Consider the following 16,196-nt stretch of genomic DNA (forward strand, 5'->3'; position numbering starts at 1 on the left):
CGGGAAGGTCTGCTCACTCCTAATTAGATTCTTTGGACAATCCACCCCTGAGCGTTGCAGAGCCCCGCAGCAGAGAGCCTCCCCGGCACCTCGAGCCTTTCAGCTTTGGCCCTAGATGCGATGTTTCTCATCTTAAGCCCCAGGGGCTCCAGGGCGGGTTTCATCCTGCCCGTGTGCACCACGCCCGGCCCCAGAAATAAGGGAAATCAGGAGTTTGTTAGGGTGGCGGGGGGGGGACACAGGGTGGACCTGGCGCTTAGGGACACAGCTTAGTGGGTGACGTTGGTGGCAGGGCGATGGTTGGACCGGGTGATCTTGGAGGGCTTTTCTGACCTTGATGATTCTGTGATTCTGTGACCCCAGGTGTGTGCGTGCAGGGCAGGGGTGCGGGTGCGTGGCTGCGGCGGGGCAGAGCCGCCCTGCCGCAGGGCACCGGAGCGCTCTGCGAGCAGCCCGAGGGTTTGCTCGGCCACAGCCCCGCTCAGCCGCGTGCTGCAGGAGGCACCTGGAGCAAAGGGGGGAAAGAGCCAAAGGAGTAAAAGAGCCACTTCACTGTGGCTGCGAGGGAAAGCAGCGTGTTGCAGCGCCAGGACCCCCAGGACCATCCTCATCCTCACAACTGGCTCAGCACCAAGCCCCCCTCGGGGGGTCCAACACTGGGGCAAGTGTGAGCCCATGGGAACGGGCTTGGGGCTGGGCTGGGGGCTCTGCCAGACCCTGCCTCTTGGAGGCATCATGGAGAGATCCCACTCCTGGGCACCCCACTCCCACCCAACGTCTCCCCCAGACACCCAGCAAGGCGCCTCCTCATCCCCCGAGTTTTCCAAAACACCAACCTCTCCACCAAAATAAAATAAAATCGAATCACTGGGGCTCTCTGTTGCCGGGCTAATTAACGCCAAAAACAAGCCGTGTAAACTCCAGAGAACCATCCTGGCTTTAGCAAAACACAAAAGCCTGCAGGACGTGGGAGGACGTGATGCTAACCTGGCCCCATCACGGCGGTGGCACCGCACGGCGCCAGAGCAGCGGGGACGTCCTCGGGGCTAAAGGCGGCTGCAAACAAGCCGCAGCGGTCGGGGGCCGGGTCAGGTTTTGGTGTGCTGCTCCTTGCTCGTCGCCTCCGTTACGGTTCAGCCGGCGGAGGTTTCGGCTCTCAGTCCCTGGGTGCACGGTGCCTGACGCCGAGTAGGAGCCGCTCGGTGCGAGGCAAGCAGCCTGATTTCAGAGGTCATTTTGGGCCCGATTCAAATGGAAGGAAGCAGTCTGAAGCATGGAAAAGGGGACGAATGGATGACCTGAAGAGCTATGAATAGCGAGTGAGGAATTATCTTAAAAACGGCTTTGTGAGGAGCATTTCCCATCGTATTTCTGCCTCTCTTTTCCCGCTCGCTCCGGCCTGACGATGTGTTTTGCACCCCCCAGAGCAGAGGCTGGCCCTGGCCTGTCTGCTCGGGGCCTGACACAAAGCAACCCCTGTCTTGCCTGGAGATTTCCCTGCCCAAACGCAACACGACCAGGGAGGGCGGCCGCTGCTGCTGCTGCTGCTGCTTCTACTGCTGCTGCTGCTGCTTCTGCTGCTGCTGCTTCTGCCGCCGGGCTTTCAGGAGGGAGAAACGCAAGGAGCGAGCGCAGCAGCAGCAGCAGCAGCGATGGCTGCTCCCAGCGCTGGCGGGGGAACGCAGCCGCTGCGTTTAAATAAAAATAAATTAAAAAAATAAAAAAAATATAAAAATAAAATAAAATAAAATAAAATAAAAAAAAATAAAATAAAATTAAAGTAAAATAAAATAAAATAAAATAAAATAAAATAAAATAAAATAAAATAAATAAAAAATAAAAATAAAATAAAAGACGAGAGCAGCACTGCCCAGGGGGTCACCGCCGGGCCCCCCCCGGCTGCCCGGGACCGCGGGGACATCCCCGCCTGGGGACCCCCGGGGGCGGCTGGAGGGGGGCGGGGGGGGGCCGGGCTGATGCCGCCCGCTGCGGGGACGGGCTGAGCCGTGCCGTGCCGAGCCGTGCCGGGTATCAGCCCCCCGCCTCCCCGAGCTGCGGCGGAGCTGCGTGCGCCGCCCCGCGCCGAGCCGGGCGGAGCCGAGCCGGGCCGGGCCGGGCCGTGCCGAGCCGGGTGCGCTGCGGCGGGCAGAGCGGGCGGCGCGGCTCGGCCCCCCCCCCCCCACCCCAAAACCCCGGTCCCTCCGGTTCTCCCCCCCGGCCCCTCCGTTCCCTCCCGGTGCCCGGAGGCGAGGCGGGGGCCGCGGCCGCCCCCGGCCATGCCCCCCGGTGCCTGAGGCCCGCGGCCGCCCGCAGCATGCGGAGGATCCGGCGGCTGGCGCACCTGGTGCTCTTCTGCCCCCTCTCCAAGGGCCTGCAGGTACCGCCCGGGGACGGGCTGGGTTTGGGGGGACGGAGCCCGACCCGGGGGGGGCACGGGAGGGGAGGGATGGAGGGAGAGAGCCCGGCCGGGGGGGGGCTCGGAGGTGCCCGTCCCCGCATCCCGGCACCGGCCGCGCACAAAGGGCGCTCCGCTGGGGGACCGGGAGCCGGGGGCGCTGCCGGCACCGGGACCGGCACCGGCACCGGGGGACGGGGGGGTGGCATCGGGACACCGGGACCGGCAGCGGGATGTGGGGTCCGGGGACCGGCACCGAGGCGGTTGCATAACCCGCGGCTTGCAGTGCTCTGTGGGGCCGGGGAGAGAGGCACCGCCAGGCAGCCCCATCCATCTGGCCATCCTTCCTTCCATCTGGCCGTCAGGCAGCCCCATCCATCCGTCCATCCGTCCATCCTTCCTTCCATCCTTCCTTCCTTCCATCCGTCCATCCGTCCATCCGCCCACCCACCCCGCATAAATAACTGAGCCGGCCAATGCAGCGGTGTAGCAGCACGGCCGACTCCTTCCCCTCTCTTTATTTCTGTTCTTTAATATTTATTTATTTATTTATTTGATTACATTTATTTTCCCCGTCCTCAGCTACTGGTAGGAGCGCCCCAGCGGTGATGGGGCCGGGTGTTCCCCCCCCCTGCAGCGATGGGACGGGAAAGGTCCCAGAGCAGCGAGGTTATCCCTGAGAACAGGGAAGGGGGCAGAGGATGCTGGCGGGGGGGGGAGCAGAACTGAGGCAGAGCCCTTGGGGGGGGGAGGCTGCACGGCCAAGGGGGGCATTTTGGGGGCTGGCACTAGCCGAGAGCTGGCTGTCACCTTCCCAGCCCTGCAGCCTGAGCAGCGGCTGCGTGGAGTTGTGCCAGCGGGCAGGGGCCGGGCACTGGGACTGCCAGCGGTGGCCGAGCCCGTGGTGTCGGAGCCATGATGCTCCGTCTATTTCGCCTTTCAAGGCAGCTCTGGCCCCAAATCACTCCTACGCCTCCTGGAGTCACCCTAAATCTAAACGCAGCAGCTCAAAGCAAGCGGAGGGCAGCAGCCGCTGGTTTGTGCTCCCGGCCGAGGCGGCGGGCAGGGAGCCCTGGGCCTTGAGCCTCAGCCCCTGCAGGGAACTGTAGCGTCAGCCACAAATGCAAAATGTTGCCAGAACCCGGTGGAACCTCTCCTTGCAACGCATCCCAAACCTTCCCGCTTCCTTCCACCGTCTAAGGGGCGATGTGCCACGCTCAGGTTTCAGTCCCGACCTCCCTTCTGCCCGGGAAAGTGATGGGTTCTTGGTCTGAGTAAGCCAACGGGGATATTTTGGCCGTTCCAGGGCTTTGTCACCCCAAAATGGGGGAAGCCCATCGACAGGTCCCTTTGCTGGGGGTTCGGTGGGTCACATCCCTGCTGCTGGGCAGTTTTGGGGGGTCTCCTAGGCCCCAGTGACTCGTCTGACTGCAGCCACCTGAGCGGCCTTCAGCCCCATGGTGCAGCCCTATAGGAAAAAGCCACTGTCCTTTATGTTTGCCAAGTCCTCGCTGTGGTTGGGTTCTCTTCTAACAGGCGTTAATTAGCGCCGCACTTGCTCGACAGGCAAAAAGGGCGTCACGGGCCGGCTCACACTTGGGTATTGCCAATTAACCGTGCGAGCTGTCGTGATCTTGTCTCAGACCCGGGCAGTTTCACGCTCCCGTTCACCCCGGCTGTGCTGCTGGCTGCAGCCCGGCACAGGAGCAGGGCAGTGGCCGTGGGAAGAGGTATTTCGGAGCTGGGAGCAGTTTTAGAGGACAGGATCTGGACGTGGAGCCCTGCAGGCTGTAGCGGTGCCGCATCCCCTCGGATCCAGCCCCAGCAGGCATGCAGCACGCCGCGGTCTCACGGCCCGCGTGTGCGAGGAGGGCTTGGAGGCAGCCGCCAGCCAAGGGCCCTCTTGGCCTGGCACGAAGCAGGGATTTTGTACAGACCCCAGGAGAAATGGGATTAGTGCCCTGCCCTGAGGAACCACCGGGGACAGCACCACGCGGTGCTGTACGGGCCAGGCAAACAGCCCGCGGGTGGGGAGCCCAGATGGCAGCGGCGCTGCTGCGGGGTCAGGCGGGAAGAGTCGAGGCCAGGAGAACAAAGTCGTGCTGCGAGCCTCTGCATCGTTAGCACAGGGCATCACCCGGGCACTTACAGGTTCGTTACCCAGGTGGGAGGACAAGCAGGGTCCCGGCGGGCAGGAGGGGGCCGCTCACTGCTCTGGCAGCGACCCTTTGCGGAGGGCAGCGGCTCCCGGGCGCACGGATGCGTGGCCGGAGGCTCCTCTCAGCACTGTAATCTCCCTGCTCGTAGGGAATTTTAAGTGACCTACTTGCAGCAGGAGTTGCATAATAGGCTGGTGAATATACATAAAAATGCCGAAGGTTTCATCGGCGCTTAGATTGGTTTGTGGGCAAAAGTTGGGTCCCGGCCCGTGCCCGGGTTGGGCGGCACCGATGGGCACCGCCGCCGACCTCCCCCCGCGCTTTCTTTCCCTTCCAGAGTCGCCTGCCGGGCATCAAGGTGAAATACCTGCTGGTGGTGTGGCTGGGCATCTTCGTGGGCAGCTGGGTGGCCTACATGCACTACTCGTCCTACTCCGAGCTCTGCCGCGGCCACGTCTGCCGGATGATAATTGTGAGTGCCGGCCAGCAGCCGCCGTGCCGGGGCCGGCATCGGGCGCGGGGGTCCCGGTGCGGGGTGCCGGGGGGAGCCGTGCCGTGGGGAGCTGCTGGCTGCAGCAGGGACGGGAGTGGGACGGGATGGGGGAGGCCGTGGGAAGGAGGGAGGATGGGGAAAGGGAGCTTTGAGCCCGGTGCCGTGCTCTGCGCCATCGTGCCCAAACACCGAGCCAAAGAGCTCTCCTGGCAGCTGCTCCCCCGGCTCCAGCCCCGGCGGCGCGGCGAGCTTTGCGGGCTGGGGAGGTGACCTTCTCCTGCCGGGGCGGTGGCAGAGCCGTTTAATGGGATGTCGGAGGGAAGCAAGCCAGGCTGTGGCAGGTTGACGTCTGCGCGGTGAAGCTGCAGTGTCGGGGCTGTGAGGGGGGACCTGCGGGCGGGCAGGGCATCGTGCCGGGGTGCTCTGCAGAAGGAAAAAGGGAGCAGGCAGGCTGCGGGTGCAGCTCTGTAAATGCCGTGCCCTACAGAAAGCACCAGCCCGCATGAAGGGCGGACCCCACACAGGAGCTTGGCTCAGCTGGGGCTGGTGGGGGGCCGGTGGCCAAGCGGGGACCCCCCGGGTCCGCTGCGGGTGTCCCGTGGCAGGGCTGCAGGTCGGAGCAGGACGCCGAGGCTCTGGCTGCAAACGCCTCGTTCATCAATCCTTCAGCGGCGAAGGGAGGCAGGAATTGCCATAACAACAGCAACGATCGTTTAATTTGATTTTCTGCATGACTCCGACCACGGGGTCTCGGGTGCTAATTCCCGCTCTGAGCTTGGGATTTGAGACACCGTGTCCAGCCGTGGCCCGTGTGAGCAGGTCCAGGGGTTAATTCCCATCCACGCTAAAAAAAAAAAAAAAGAGAGAGAAAAAGAAAAAAAAAGGGAAAAGATGCTGTGAATTTCTGCAGCTCCCGTTTGCAGCCCCGAGGCTGTTGGGCCCTCGCTGCTGACTGCAGAGCTGCAGCCTCTCCTGCCTGCGGACGCCTCCAGCTCGCCGACCGAGCTGCCCCGCTCGTGGATCAGAGCCACCGCCTGGACCGGGGCCAGCCCATCTCACAGCTCGGGCTGCTGCTCTCCGAGAGCATCCTGAGCCCCTGCAGCCTCGTCCTCCCCCAGCCCCAGCCCCGGCAGCTCCCCAGCTGCGTTTGCAGCAGCAAATCCCCTCTGGCAGCGCGGGGGCACCTGCCCTGCCCCTTTCGGACAGCAGATAGCATTCGATCCAGCCATCAGCCCAGCCTGTTTGCTGGAGCCGGGAGCCAAAAACCTCCTTTCCCCAGGACGGCCCCTTGGAGAGCTCCGTGCCTGCGGGGAGCAGCCGGTGTCAGCCCAGCCACATTTTTCCGGAGGCACCGACCCATCCCCAAAGGGTCCTTCCTGCAACTGCTGCGGGTTTTGCTGGGGCTCAGCCCCAGGTGCCCCCACACACTCATCTCACATCTCCCCCGTTAAAAGCCTTGCTCTGGGGCCAGCAGGACTCCTTCGGTGTCGAAGCAGAGAAGATTTTGGGTGGGATTTCTTTGGGAGGCACAGAGCAGGGAGGCCGGGGGCACTGGAAGGGGCTGGACTCAGAGCGATGAGCGCTGCAGCTCCCTGACAAACCCACGCTGCCGTTCATCGGTGCCGGGCGTTTTTACCTCCTCGGCCTTGCCGCCCCCTGGGCTGTGAGGGTGTTAGTGGGGAAACTGAGGCACGGAGCCATCCCAGTCCCTGCTATGAGGCGTACCAACACAGCCTGGGGGGGGACGATGTGGTCCCTGGCACCGCACCCTGGTGCTGAACCCAAGGCTGGGGCGATGCTGGGCTGGCAATGAGTGGAGCTGTGCCTGAGAGCTGGCACTCCCCAAACTGCCTATTTGGGGTGCCCCATGTCTCACGGGACACCCCCCGATTCCAAGGGCGGACGGGGAGCCGCACTGCACGGCACCCGTTGAGCTGCCTCTCTCTGCCTTCCCCCCCCCCCAGTGCGACCAGTACAAGAAGGGAATCATTTCTGGCTCCACGTGCAAAGACCTGTGCGAGGAGCACAGCCTCCTCTTCCAGCACTGCCTCTCCTCCTCTCCCACCCAGCAGGTAGGTCTCTGCCCAGCTCTTGGGGCCACCGAGCGGCTGGGGACGGGTGCAAGTGCCAAAAAAAGGGGACCTGGGAAGTGTCCTCCTCCACCCAGCCACGCTTCTGCTCCTTGCCCATCACGGTTCCCCATCCGGGTCTGGCTGCTGCTTTCCTCCTGCCTTTCCCCCCCCCCCCTCCTCTGCCGCAGGTTTACAGCGGGCTCTGGAAGGAGAAGGAGGTGATCATCAAATGTGGCATCGAGGAGGCCCTGAAGGCAGACAGCAACCCGGCCTCGGCGCCCAGGAGGGATGTGGTTCTCTTTGACAAACCCACTCGGGGGACATCGATGGATGAGTTCAAAGAAATGCTCCTGAACTTCCTGAAGGTGGGTGAGGGTCCCTCCGGAGCCTGCCTCCCTCCACTTGCTAGCTGGAAAGGTTCAAGTCGTCCTCCCGTCCCCTGCCCCTGAAGGAGAGCTCTGCCGGCCAGCGCTCTCCGACCAGAGCTGGGGCCCCTTCAAGGGCTGGATGAGCTGAGAAATCCCCTCATCCCCACACAGGAATTCCTATTTGCAAGATTTTGGTGTCACAGCCCTGGAGGCGGCTGTACCAGGGGTGACACCTCCGACCGTGCAGCACCGGGAGTGCCTGAGCCCCGAGCTCGCCCTCTCCCAAGCCAGGCACTCAGCTTGCCGCTCCCCCAGCTCCGTTTTACGATACCGAGCCCAAACGCAGAGCTGCGAGGCTCTGATGGCACTTCCCTTCTTCTCTTGCAGTCCAACCTAGGAGACCAGCCTTCTCTGGCAGCCTTGGTGAGCCAGATCATCACCATGGCCGACGTGAACCGGGACGGGAAGGTGTCTTTGGCAGAGGCCAAGTCCATCTGGGCGCTGCTGCAGCTCAACGAGTTTCTTCTCCTGCTCTCCTTGCACGAGAAGGAGCACACCTCCAAGCTGCTGGGGCACTGCGGGGACCTCTACGTCACGGAGAAGATCCCTCACAGCTCCCTGTACGGGACGGACGTGCCGCCCTTCCTGCAGCCGCTGCTGCCCGCGGCCGTGCAGCGCGTCATCCACCAGTGGGTCGCTCCAGCCTGGCCCCGGCGCGCCAAGATCGCCATCGGGCTCCTGGAGTTCGTGGAGGAGATCTTCCACGGGACCTACGGGAACTTCTACATCTGCGAGACCAGCTTCAGGAACGTGGGCTACAACGACAAGTACGACTTCAAGATGGTCAACCTGAGGAAGGTGGCGACGGAGATGGCCATCAGGGGGTTCCTCAAGGGACGCCACTGCGAGCAGAACGTGGACTGCACCTACGGGGAGGACTGTACGGCCACCTGCGACAAGCTGATGAAGCAGTGCAAAGGCGACGTGGTGCAGCCCAACCTGGCCAAGGTGTGCGGGCTGCTGCAGGACTACTTGCTGTACGGAGCCCCGCCGGAGCTGAAGGACGAGCTGCAGAAGCAGCTCCGAACTTGCATGACCCTCAGCGGCCTGGCCAGCCAGATGGAAGTGCACCACTCCCTCGTGCTGAACAACCTCAAGACCTTGCTTTGGAAGAAGATTTCCAACACCAAATATTCCTAACGGGGTGTGTGTGTGTGTTGGGGGGGAAGCACAGCCCTGGAATTTAGAACCTGAAATCTCGGAGCAAAGCCCAGCCAAGGGTCGAGGGCCTGCTCCTCCATCCCCTCTCCCCCGCAGGAAAAACCCGCGCTCTCCGCAGGGAGTTCAGCATAGCTGCAGCCCCCGTCGCCTTCACGAAAAACCAAACGTCCCGACTTCCACCGCCCAGCACGACCATTGACCCCGTCTGCAAGAGCATGCTGCGGAGCTGGGCTGCCAGGAGCTGGGGTACAGGAGCTGGGCTGAGGAACGGGCTCGGGGGGAGCAGACGGCGCAGGAGGAGAGAAGGCAGCGGAGCCCAGCTGGGTGCCTCTGACTGTTCCTTGATTAACAGGAAAGCAGTGCAGAAAGACGAGAATGAATCATTCATGCTGTACTTGTCGCATCTTATTTTGATGAACGTCTCTGATGTAAATAAATAGCTTTTATGTGAATCACGCCAGTACATCAGTAGTGAAACAGCAGCCTTTTAAGCACCAGCTTGCTTGCGAGCTAAAAAGGCGAAAAAGGTAGATTTTTTTTTCCTATTCAGAAGTATCTCCTTAAGTATCTGAGTCATCTACCATGAGATCCAGCTGCAACTTAGGAAGCGGATAAGCTGTCTTTTCCACGGCCGAGAACCCTGGCAATTGTTTCACTGCTTTTTTAAGTGCCTGACCCCATGACAGTGATGCAATGGCCTGCGTGAGGCTCTCCACCCAGCTGCTTCTGCCTGTAGCCCGCAAGCGGCTGCCGGGAAGGCCGGGCCATTCCCCTGCGTGCCAGGTTTTGGAGCATGTAAGGCCAGAACGGCTTAAAGGAAACGTAAAGTCTACCCTGTGCTCAGTTGGGACCAGCTGCCACGCATTTGTCCTTTGTTACTGCCCACCTTGCTCAGCCACCTACGCAAGGATGAGGCAACCTTTCCGTTTAATCCTCTAAGCCGGGCTTGCACTGCAGAGGTTAAAGATTAATACCAGAATAATCCAGTGCTTCTCCCATTATCAAAACGAATTTCCAGAGAATCTTTTCAGCAGCGATCATTTGTTCGTCTGCGCAAATAGTACCAGGTCTCTTGGCCACAGGCTGTTTCCTTTAAACGCTCGGCCTTTTAAAATTACGGGTAGAGAAGGAAGAGTTTCTGTAAGCCACCCCGAGCCCGCTCTGCTCGCAGGACATTCGTATCACTGCCGGTGGAGCACATATGCTGGTGCTCTTGCCAACAATTGCTTAGTGAAGTGGAGCGTATATCTGAAGTACAATCATCGAGGGGAAAAAAATACATTTGACAGTATATATAGCCCGCAAAGGCAATCGGTAACGTCACGGCTGCAAATTTATGAGCCCTTTGGAGGAGAGATATCAGTATTTCCTTCTATTAGTTCCATAGGATCATCATTACCTCTCACTATTATTTATGGAGGAAATGTTTCAGTGTCAACAGTGCTCTAAATCTAGCGCAGAGCCAGCAGAGCTTGCTCCCTGCAGAGGAGTCGGCTTCGCAACATAATTCATCTGGGGTAAGGTTGAGCATCTGTAAGGTTTCTTCACTTGAAGGGTTGCGAGTTCCTCAGCCCACTGCAGCTGCCCTTAATTCAATATTAACATCATACAGTCAGGACTCCACCTCCAGGCACCGCACTAAGTGCAGGTACAGGTTCCTGCACAGCACAGAGCGTTTGGGGGAGGGCAAGGACTGGAATCCTTTTAATGAGGCTCCACAGAGCTACCCCCAGCTCCTTGTCTATTGTCCTGTATTCCCATGGCAACTAGCTCCACTGACAAATTAATTTTCTTCTGCTATTAGGAAAAGAAACCTAACAACCATGCCAAATCCTCTCATTTTCAGGACAGCCATTTTTCACCCTCCCATCTGTCTGAAATCTTAAAAGTAAATTTTGTCCTGATGAATGGCACTCCCACTACACTTAATCCCCACTGCTCCCTTCCCCAAAAGCCATGTTAGATAAAGCAGCAGGCAAGACAAAAGAAAACAAATGCATTCCGTACTTATCCACATCATCCCAAGTATCAGAACCTCCTTGTGCATCTACAACGAGTTGTTCAGGAGAAAGAGAGCCCATGTATTTAACAGCACTAGCTAAGACACTTTATTCAAATAAAGACTTTTGACAAAAACATCACATTACCATGTTATTCATCTGCAAACCCCAGGATCAGGACTGGACAGACACCGATTATGACACACACCCCAAGAACCCAGTTTTGTTTATCACTAATACAACACACAAGTGTTTCCAAACAACAGATTATTGTTTGCAAGTTACGGTACGATGTGAAATATGACTAAAGGCAAAGCTATTTTACCCTCGTAAAGCCTCCTTCCAACTTCCCACAGCAGTTGGAAAAGGAGGAAGAGCTGAAGCAGTGAAAGGCTGACAAACGGAGCTCAGCAGATGCTGCTGCTTGAGCAGCACGGTAGATTTAAGAGCGCTAGAAGAGGACTGAGTTAAGAAGCAAGTTTCTACCTTTCATTGTTCAAGGTTGAAAAAAAAATCACAGTTCTCATACGCACAGGTAAGTCCTAAATCACAGAATGGTTTAAAATATTACTTTGGGTTGTACAAATACACGAGCATAATTCAGACTTGTAGGGAGCGTTTTTATAGTAGTTTTATTTTAAGCCTCTTCAACCATATGGAGAAAACACATCAAGACAACAGTGCTTCAAAATATGGGCGTGAATATTTTCACATTGCGTGTGAGCCAAGACTACTGGCAGAAATTAAAGCCTACAACTTTTAAGGCTCTTCATTAGGAGTACATGAAAAGCAGAAAGGACACTTGGAGCTATACATTTGAGTACGCCAGTTACAGCAAGCATTCAGAACTACATTCAAGAAGTATTGCGTGAGCTTTTGCTGGCTGTAGTTTGCTTAAGCCATGTAAAAAAAAAGATGAAGCTTTAGGAATCTTCAAATGCAGATACTTCTAACCCGTTTCTTTTGCTGTGGCCAGGTTTGCGAGAAATTTTAAAATTCAAGGCACGATCTGCAAATAAAAAAAAAACACCCAGGATGTTAGACAAGAACTTCAAATAAATACAGCCAGCAAAAGTTAGCAATAAACGTTAATACTAAGAAGGTAATTCATCCGTACCATTGAGACTCCTACTGTCCACTATGGTGTAGTATCTAAGCTCAGACATTATACTTCAGTCCAGAACAGCTGGGCTTCTTCCAGTGCTCAAAGCCATGACATAAAACAGTTACAAACAGTGACGGTAATATACAGAAGGTTGTTTTTTAAAAAAATCAGAACCACTTTAATACAAAATATTGATCTTTTCTAAAGCCAAAAGCCAGGTAACTCTTTCGATAAAGAAACACTCACAGCCCAGGACTGCTGCTCAGTCTTGGGAAGATGGTTAGCAGCAAATGCCACTGGGAAAATTTTAATAGATGTTCTTTCCATGCCTCACAGTAAAGGTCTAAAGAGAGCCTCATTAGGCACTCGCTACCCCTACAGGACCCTTGATGTGAGTGAAGTCTGATGAAAAAAATCCATTACTTATTTCAGCACTAAAAGAAGTCAGGAATTTAAATGGAAGAGTCGCATCTTAAGGCACGCCTCTCTGCATATCCATATCCCCAACAGCCTTATTAGCATTCTTTCCCAACACCACTGCTGGTAGGCAGTGACTTTTCCCAATTAAATGGCTCATTTTGCAGCCAGCAGCTACCCGCTTGGTTAATGGCACCTTTGGCCCTCATAATGCCCATTTAATGAGGACATTTTCCAACATTTAGCACTGCCAGATTTTGTCAAGCTATTAGTCACTGCAAAGCCTCAGAGTTTCACAAAGCTCTGCGTAGCCAGAGCTTCTCTCACTTCCAGCATGCTAACATATAAACACAGCAGAAAACAACTAAAAAGTTGCACTGTTCTCAATGATATTTTTGCTTTTTGTCTACTGTGTTACCAGTTCGACCACGATAAACAAGGAGCTACATCTTGTCTCAGGAAGCACTCCCTTCTACATTTACTGAAAGACATTTTAATCTATTTTTTTTATTTCTACAGTACATCTAAGACATCATCTCATCACTTGTGGATCTGTGACAAACATTTTTTCCAGTAGCGTTGTGTCAGGCCGCAGCAGGAGACCCTGTTTTGATCATTTCTGACACTTTACAACACACAGAGCATGTTCTCAACAAAAGCGGCTTTGATTAAACAGTACTTCACTGTACAGACGCTTAAAAGCAGTGCTGTGCTTTACTGCTGTTAACTTCTGTAACATTTATTAACATCAGTAATCCGAAATTGCACAGCTCTTATCTGTGCCAATGGCAACGTAATTTTCATTTGCTGAACTTCTGGTTTCTCGAATACCTAAAGAAGATTTCTACAAGAACACCTCCCCCCAACCAACTCTTACATGCACAATCACTTTGTTTTTGTCTGCTAAGTTCAGGTGCATGAGCTTAATTCCAAAGCATTCCACCTACAGTACAGGTTTCTCAGGACAAAAAAAAAAAAAAAAGGAAAACCCTGAATTTTAGGCACATACTTCTGGAAAGATCTTAACATGCCACCTTGAGCAAGTTTTTCATTTGCCCATGTCCTGTAAGGATACAGAGGGACAAGATGTACCAACCCCAAAACACCTACCCTGACACTGCTTTAGTAACACACTGAGGTTTGAGTATGTTTCCAAAAGATAATACTTACCTTCAATATTTGAAGCAAACTGCAGAACAACTCAGACCTGTTCTCAAATGCAGCTGTAAGAAGAAAGAACATCTTAAGTTGTTTTTGTTTTTTTAACTCCCCAAAGCAAGCATGATTTAAAGGCCACGTTTCAGAAGATTGCCAAAGGTGCTGATTGCACCTTTTGGTCAAGCTTACTCAGCACCCTTGGTAGTCAAGAAGTTGTTGGCTGAGAGTTTAACAAATGTTAGGGGAAGGGCACCCTTCTCTCCGTATCCTGAATCCACACCCAACTGCTTCTAGGCCATGCCAGTACTTTGAAAACAAACTCAAGTGCCCGTTTCCCCTATCTACTCCGCTCCCAGGTAGAGTGGATTCTCAATATCCACGTGCTAAACCCTGCAAAACTCAACAGCTGCAGTATATTGCTATCCTCCCTTTACAGATGGAACAGACATCAAAGCAAGGATGTCTCGCAGGCCACAAAGGACTGTGTTCAAGGCAAAAATAGAACTCAAGGATAGAGCTGTCACTTCTATTTCTCCTTGCAAAAAAAAAAAAACCACCACCACCACCAACAAACAAAAACGCAAAAGGACCTTCCTCCCCAATGTGATTAAAACTGACATCATTCTAACTATCTTTCCAAGGAAATTTGCTCCATCTTCCGCTGATTCTCTCTCAAGAGGTACACATGAAAACAATGTCAAGCTAAAATCTCTGAGCAGTTGCAAGTTTCAGGCACAGGAAGCCCATTCATCTCTGCCCCCTAATGATATTAAGATGTCATGACATCAAAATCTCCAAGGAGTCAGGACTATTAGAATAAATAATACTGGAGCTGGCCATCTCTCCATGCCAATAAGAGACATGATATGCAAGAAACCCAAATTAGCTTTCAACAAAGAACATGTTAGCAAAGCATAAATTAAGACCGGTTCTAGCCAAAGCCACAATTCAGGTGCTTTTTATCACATAGGTTCATAAACCTCACCTTTGTTCTGTGGAAGCATCTTTTCAAACAACTGCCTTCAGAGTTTCCTATTAAAGAAAAGATGTTAATTAGATTCACAGCAAAAGAAATCAAAAGCAAGAAAAATGGATGTAAGCCACAATTTAGACAAACACCTTTTAGGAATTTTACAGAAGCAGTAGCTAACTTGGAATTCAGGCTCAGTGCTTCTCCCTCTGCCTCATTCTTAGACAATGGAGCAGAAAAAAACACAGCCTGGAAAGAAAAATACTCTTTGCAGCCCGGTATTTCCATGGAAGCAGAGCAAGACACCAAGGAAGCTACTGAATTTTCAAGACTGCAGCTCAGCATAATGAGCGCACAGGACTGCTGACATTTGATGGTAGTTCAGTCAGTCACATCTCTCATCTGCCACACAAACAAGGTATTTATTGAGAATGACTGTCACACTGAAGGACAGGACTAGCTTCTGTACCCTGTCCCTACACAGCTGTCCAAACTGCAAGATTTAAGATTAACATTAAAAAAATAGGAAGCTAGAAAGAAGTGTCAGGTTGCTCGCCATTTCTGAGCGCTCACTGGTTTCAGAGCACTAGCAAAGACGTAGCCTTTTCCTTTCTGCCACCTAATGACACAAACATGGCACTACAGCCACATCTGCAACACGACTGGGGCAGGGCATGGAGCTTCTCAGCACATGAACTCGCATCTACAACTGCTCACCTCAGGTCTTGGAGAAGACCTCCTGGGTCTGCCACATCACACACCTTTCTCTGAAAGAGCAGAAATATATATATTATATTATAAATATAAATATATATATTATTATACATGATTTATAGCAGCTGTTTAGACATGCTTCGAAGCCTGGTTACGTGGTTATTTTCACTAAGAAATTGAAAGGCCCAGTAAAAGAGAGAAACTGGAGAACTAAATGCATAGTGCGGGCATATTTTTACTTCCAGACAGCATTAGGGTTGGAGCTGCCAGCGTGCAACCCCCAGGACTCGCACATTCAATACAGCAGCTTTCTATTCTACCACATAGAGCTCTCACACTTCAGGCAATTAAAAAAAAAAAAACAAACCAGGAGAGATTTAATTTCTTAAAAGCCTCCTAACAAAACCAGCCTATCTACAGTGTCAGGCTATCAATCACTCTGAGTGCTCACGGGTTTCGGAACAAACGAGCGTAGAACATAGCCTGTCTCTCTCTGCCACCTAAAGACACAAAGATGCCACAGCAGCCACCTTTGTAACGCCTGTGGCAGGAAGCGATTTTAAAAAAAACGCCAAGCACGCAAAGCCTAAAGGGTAGCACTATGGGTATGTATAAGAACAAGATTCTACCGCCTCCTCAGAAAGTTGTATTAGGAAGGTATTTGGTGTGGCTAGAAACACTAAATGCAGTACAGCATTTAAGATATACTTTTATGAGGTGCCTGAAACTTGTTTGCCAGCAGCGACTAGCTTTTCCTGACAGCAGGGGACGTGGAGAGGCCTCGTGCTAAGCCTTACTTACCCTCGGTTTTTCATGCTGAAAGATTTTTCTCGTGCTGAAAAACCTTGCTCATTTCACTCTTTGCCTTCTGCAAGGGGAAAGAAAGAGGAATAAGAAAAGAGGAAGAATGTGATGCTTTGCTAATTACATAATAAGCTCCTTTCTGAACTATACCACTTAATAGTATCTCAGGAAAGAAAGATTAAAACCAAAAATTGTAACTTGCTAAGCAGATTCTTTTAAAATCACTCAAATCTTTAACGTTTAAATCCTGAGTAGGCTGCAGGCCTGGGTGCTTCACCCCCTCTCCAGCACACCCTGGCCACACTCCCTGTCCCCCCCCC

General features: G+C 54.0%; 1 protein-coding gene and 1 long non-coding RNA gene across 2 annotated transcripts; one reads left to right on the plus strand and one right to left on the minus strand.

Moving 5' to 3' along the window:
• Positions 1-2,084: 2,084 nt before the first annotated feature.
• DIPK1B (divergent protein kinase domain 1B) lies at positions 2,085-9,160 on the plus strand. The gene is made up of 5 exons (XM_080561565.1): positions 2,085-2,377; positions 4,892-5,026; positions 7,012-7,119; positions 7,308-7,484; positions 7,875-9,160. Exons 1-5 carry the CDS (start codon positions 2,315-2,317, stop codon positions 8,685-8,687), a joined length of 1,296 nt encoding a protein of 431 aa, XP_080417691.1. The 5' UTR covers positions 2,085-2,314; the 3' UTR covers positions 8,688-9,160.
• Positions 9,161-10,790: 1,630 nt separating this feature from the next.
• On the minus strand, positions 10,791-15,069 carry LOC308180277. Its single transcript, XR_013940858.1, has 4 exons — positions 14,508-15,069; positions 14,374-14,420; positions 13,401-13,453; positions 10,791-11,717 (listed from the first exon to the last, which is right to left on the minus strand). It is a non-coding gene; the product is annotated as an uncharacterized lncRNA (long non-coding RNA).
• Between the last annotated feature and the right edge of the window lie 1,127 nt (positions 15,070-16,196).

This window comes from Anser brachyrhynchus (assembly GCF_964034855.1).
Source record: "Anser brachyrhynchus genome assembly, chromosome: 19".
Lineage (NCBI taxonomy): Eukaryota > Metazoa > Chordata > Aves > Anseriformes > Anatidae > Anser > Anser brachyrhynchus.

Excerpts from the sequence above, each read along its gene's own strand:
- DIPK1B (XM_080561565.1), top strand. The coding sequence starts at position 2,315 with ATGCGGAGGATCCGGCGGCTGGCGCACCTGGTGCTCTTCTGCCCCCTC. Across the intron at positions 2,378-4,891 it reads CCCTCTCCAAGGGCCTGCAG|AGTCGCCTGCCGGGCATCAA; the intron begins GTACCGCCCGGG and ends TTTCCCTTCCAG. Across the intron at positions 7,120-7,307 it reads CCTCCTCTCCCACCCAGCAG|GTTTACAGCGGGCTCTGGAA; the intron begins GTAGGTCTCTGC and ends CCTCTGCCGCAG.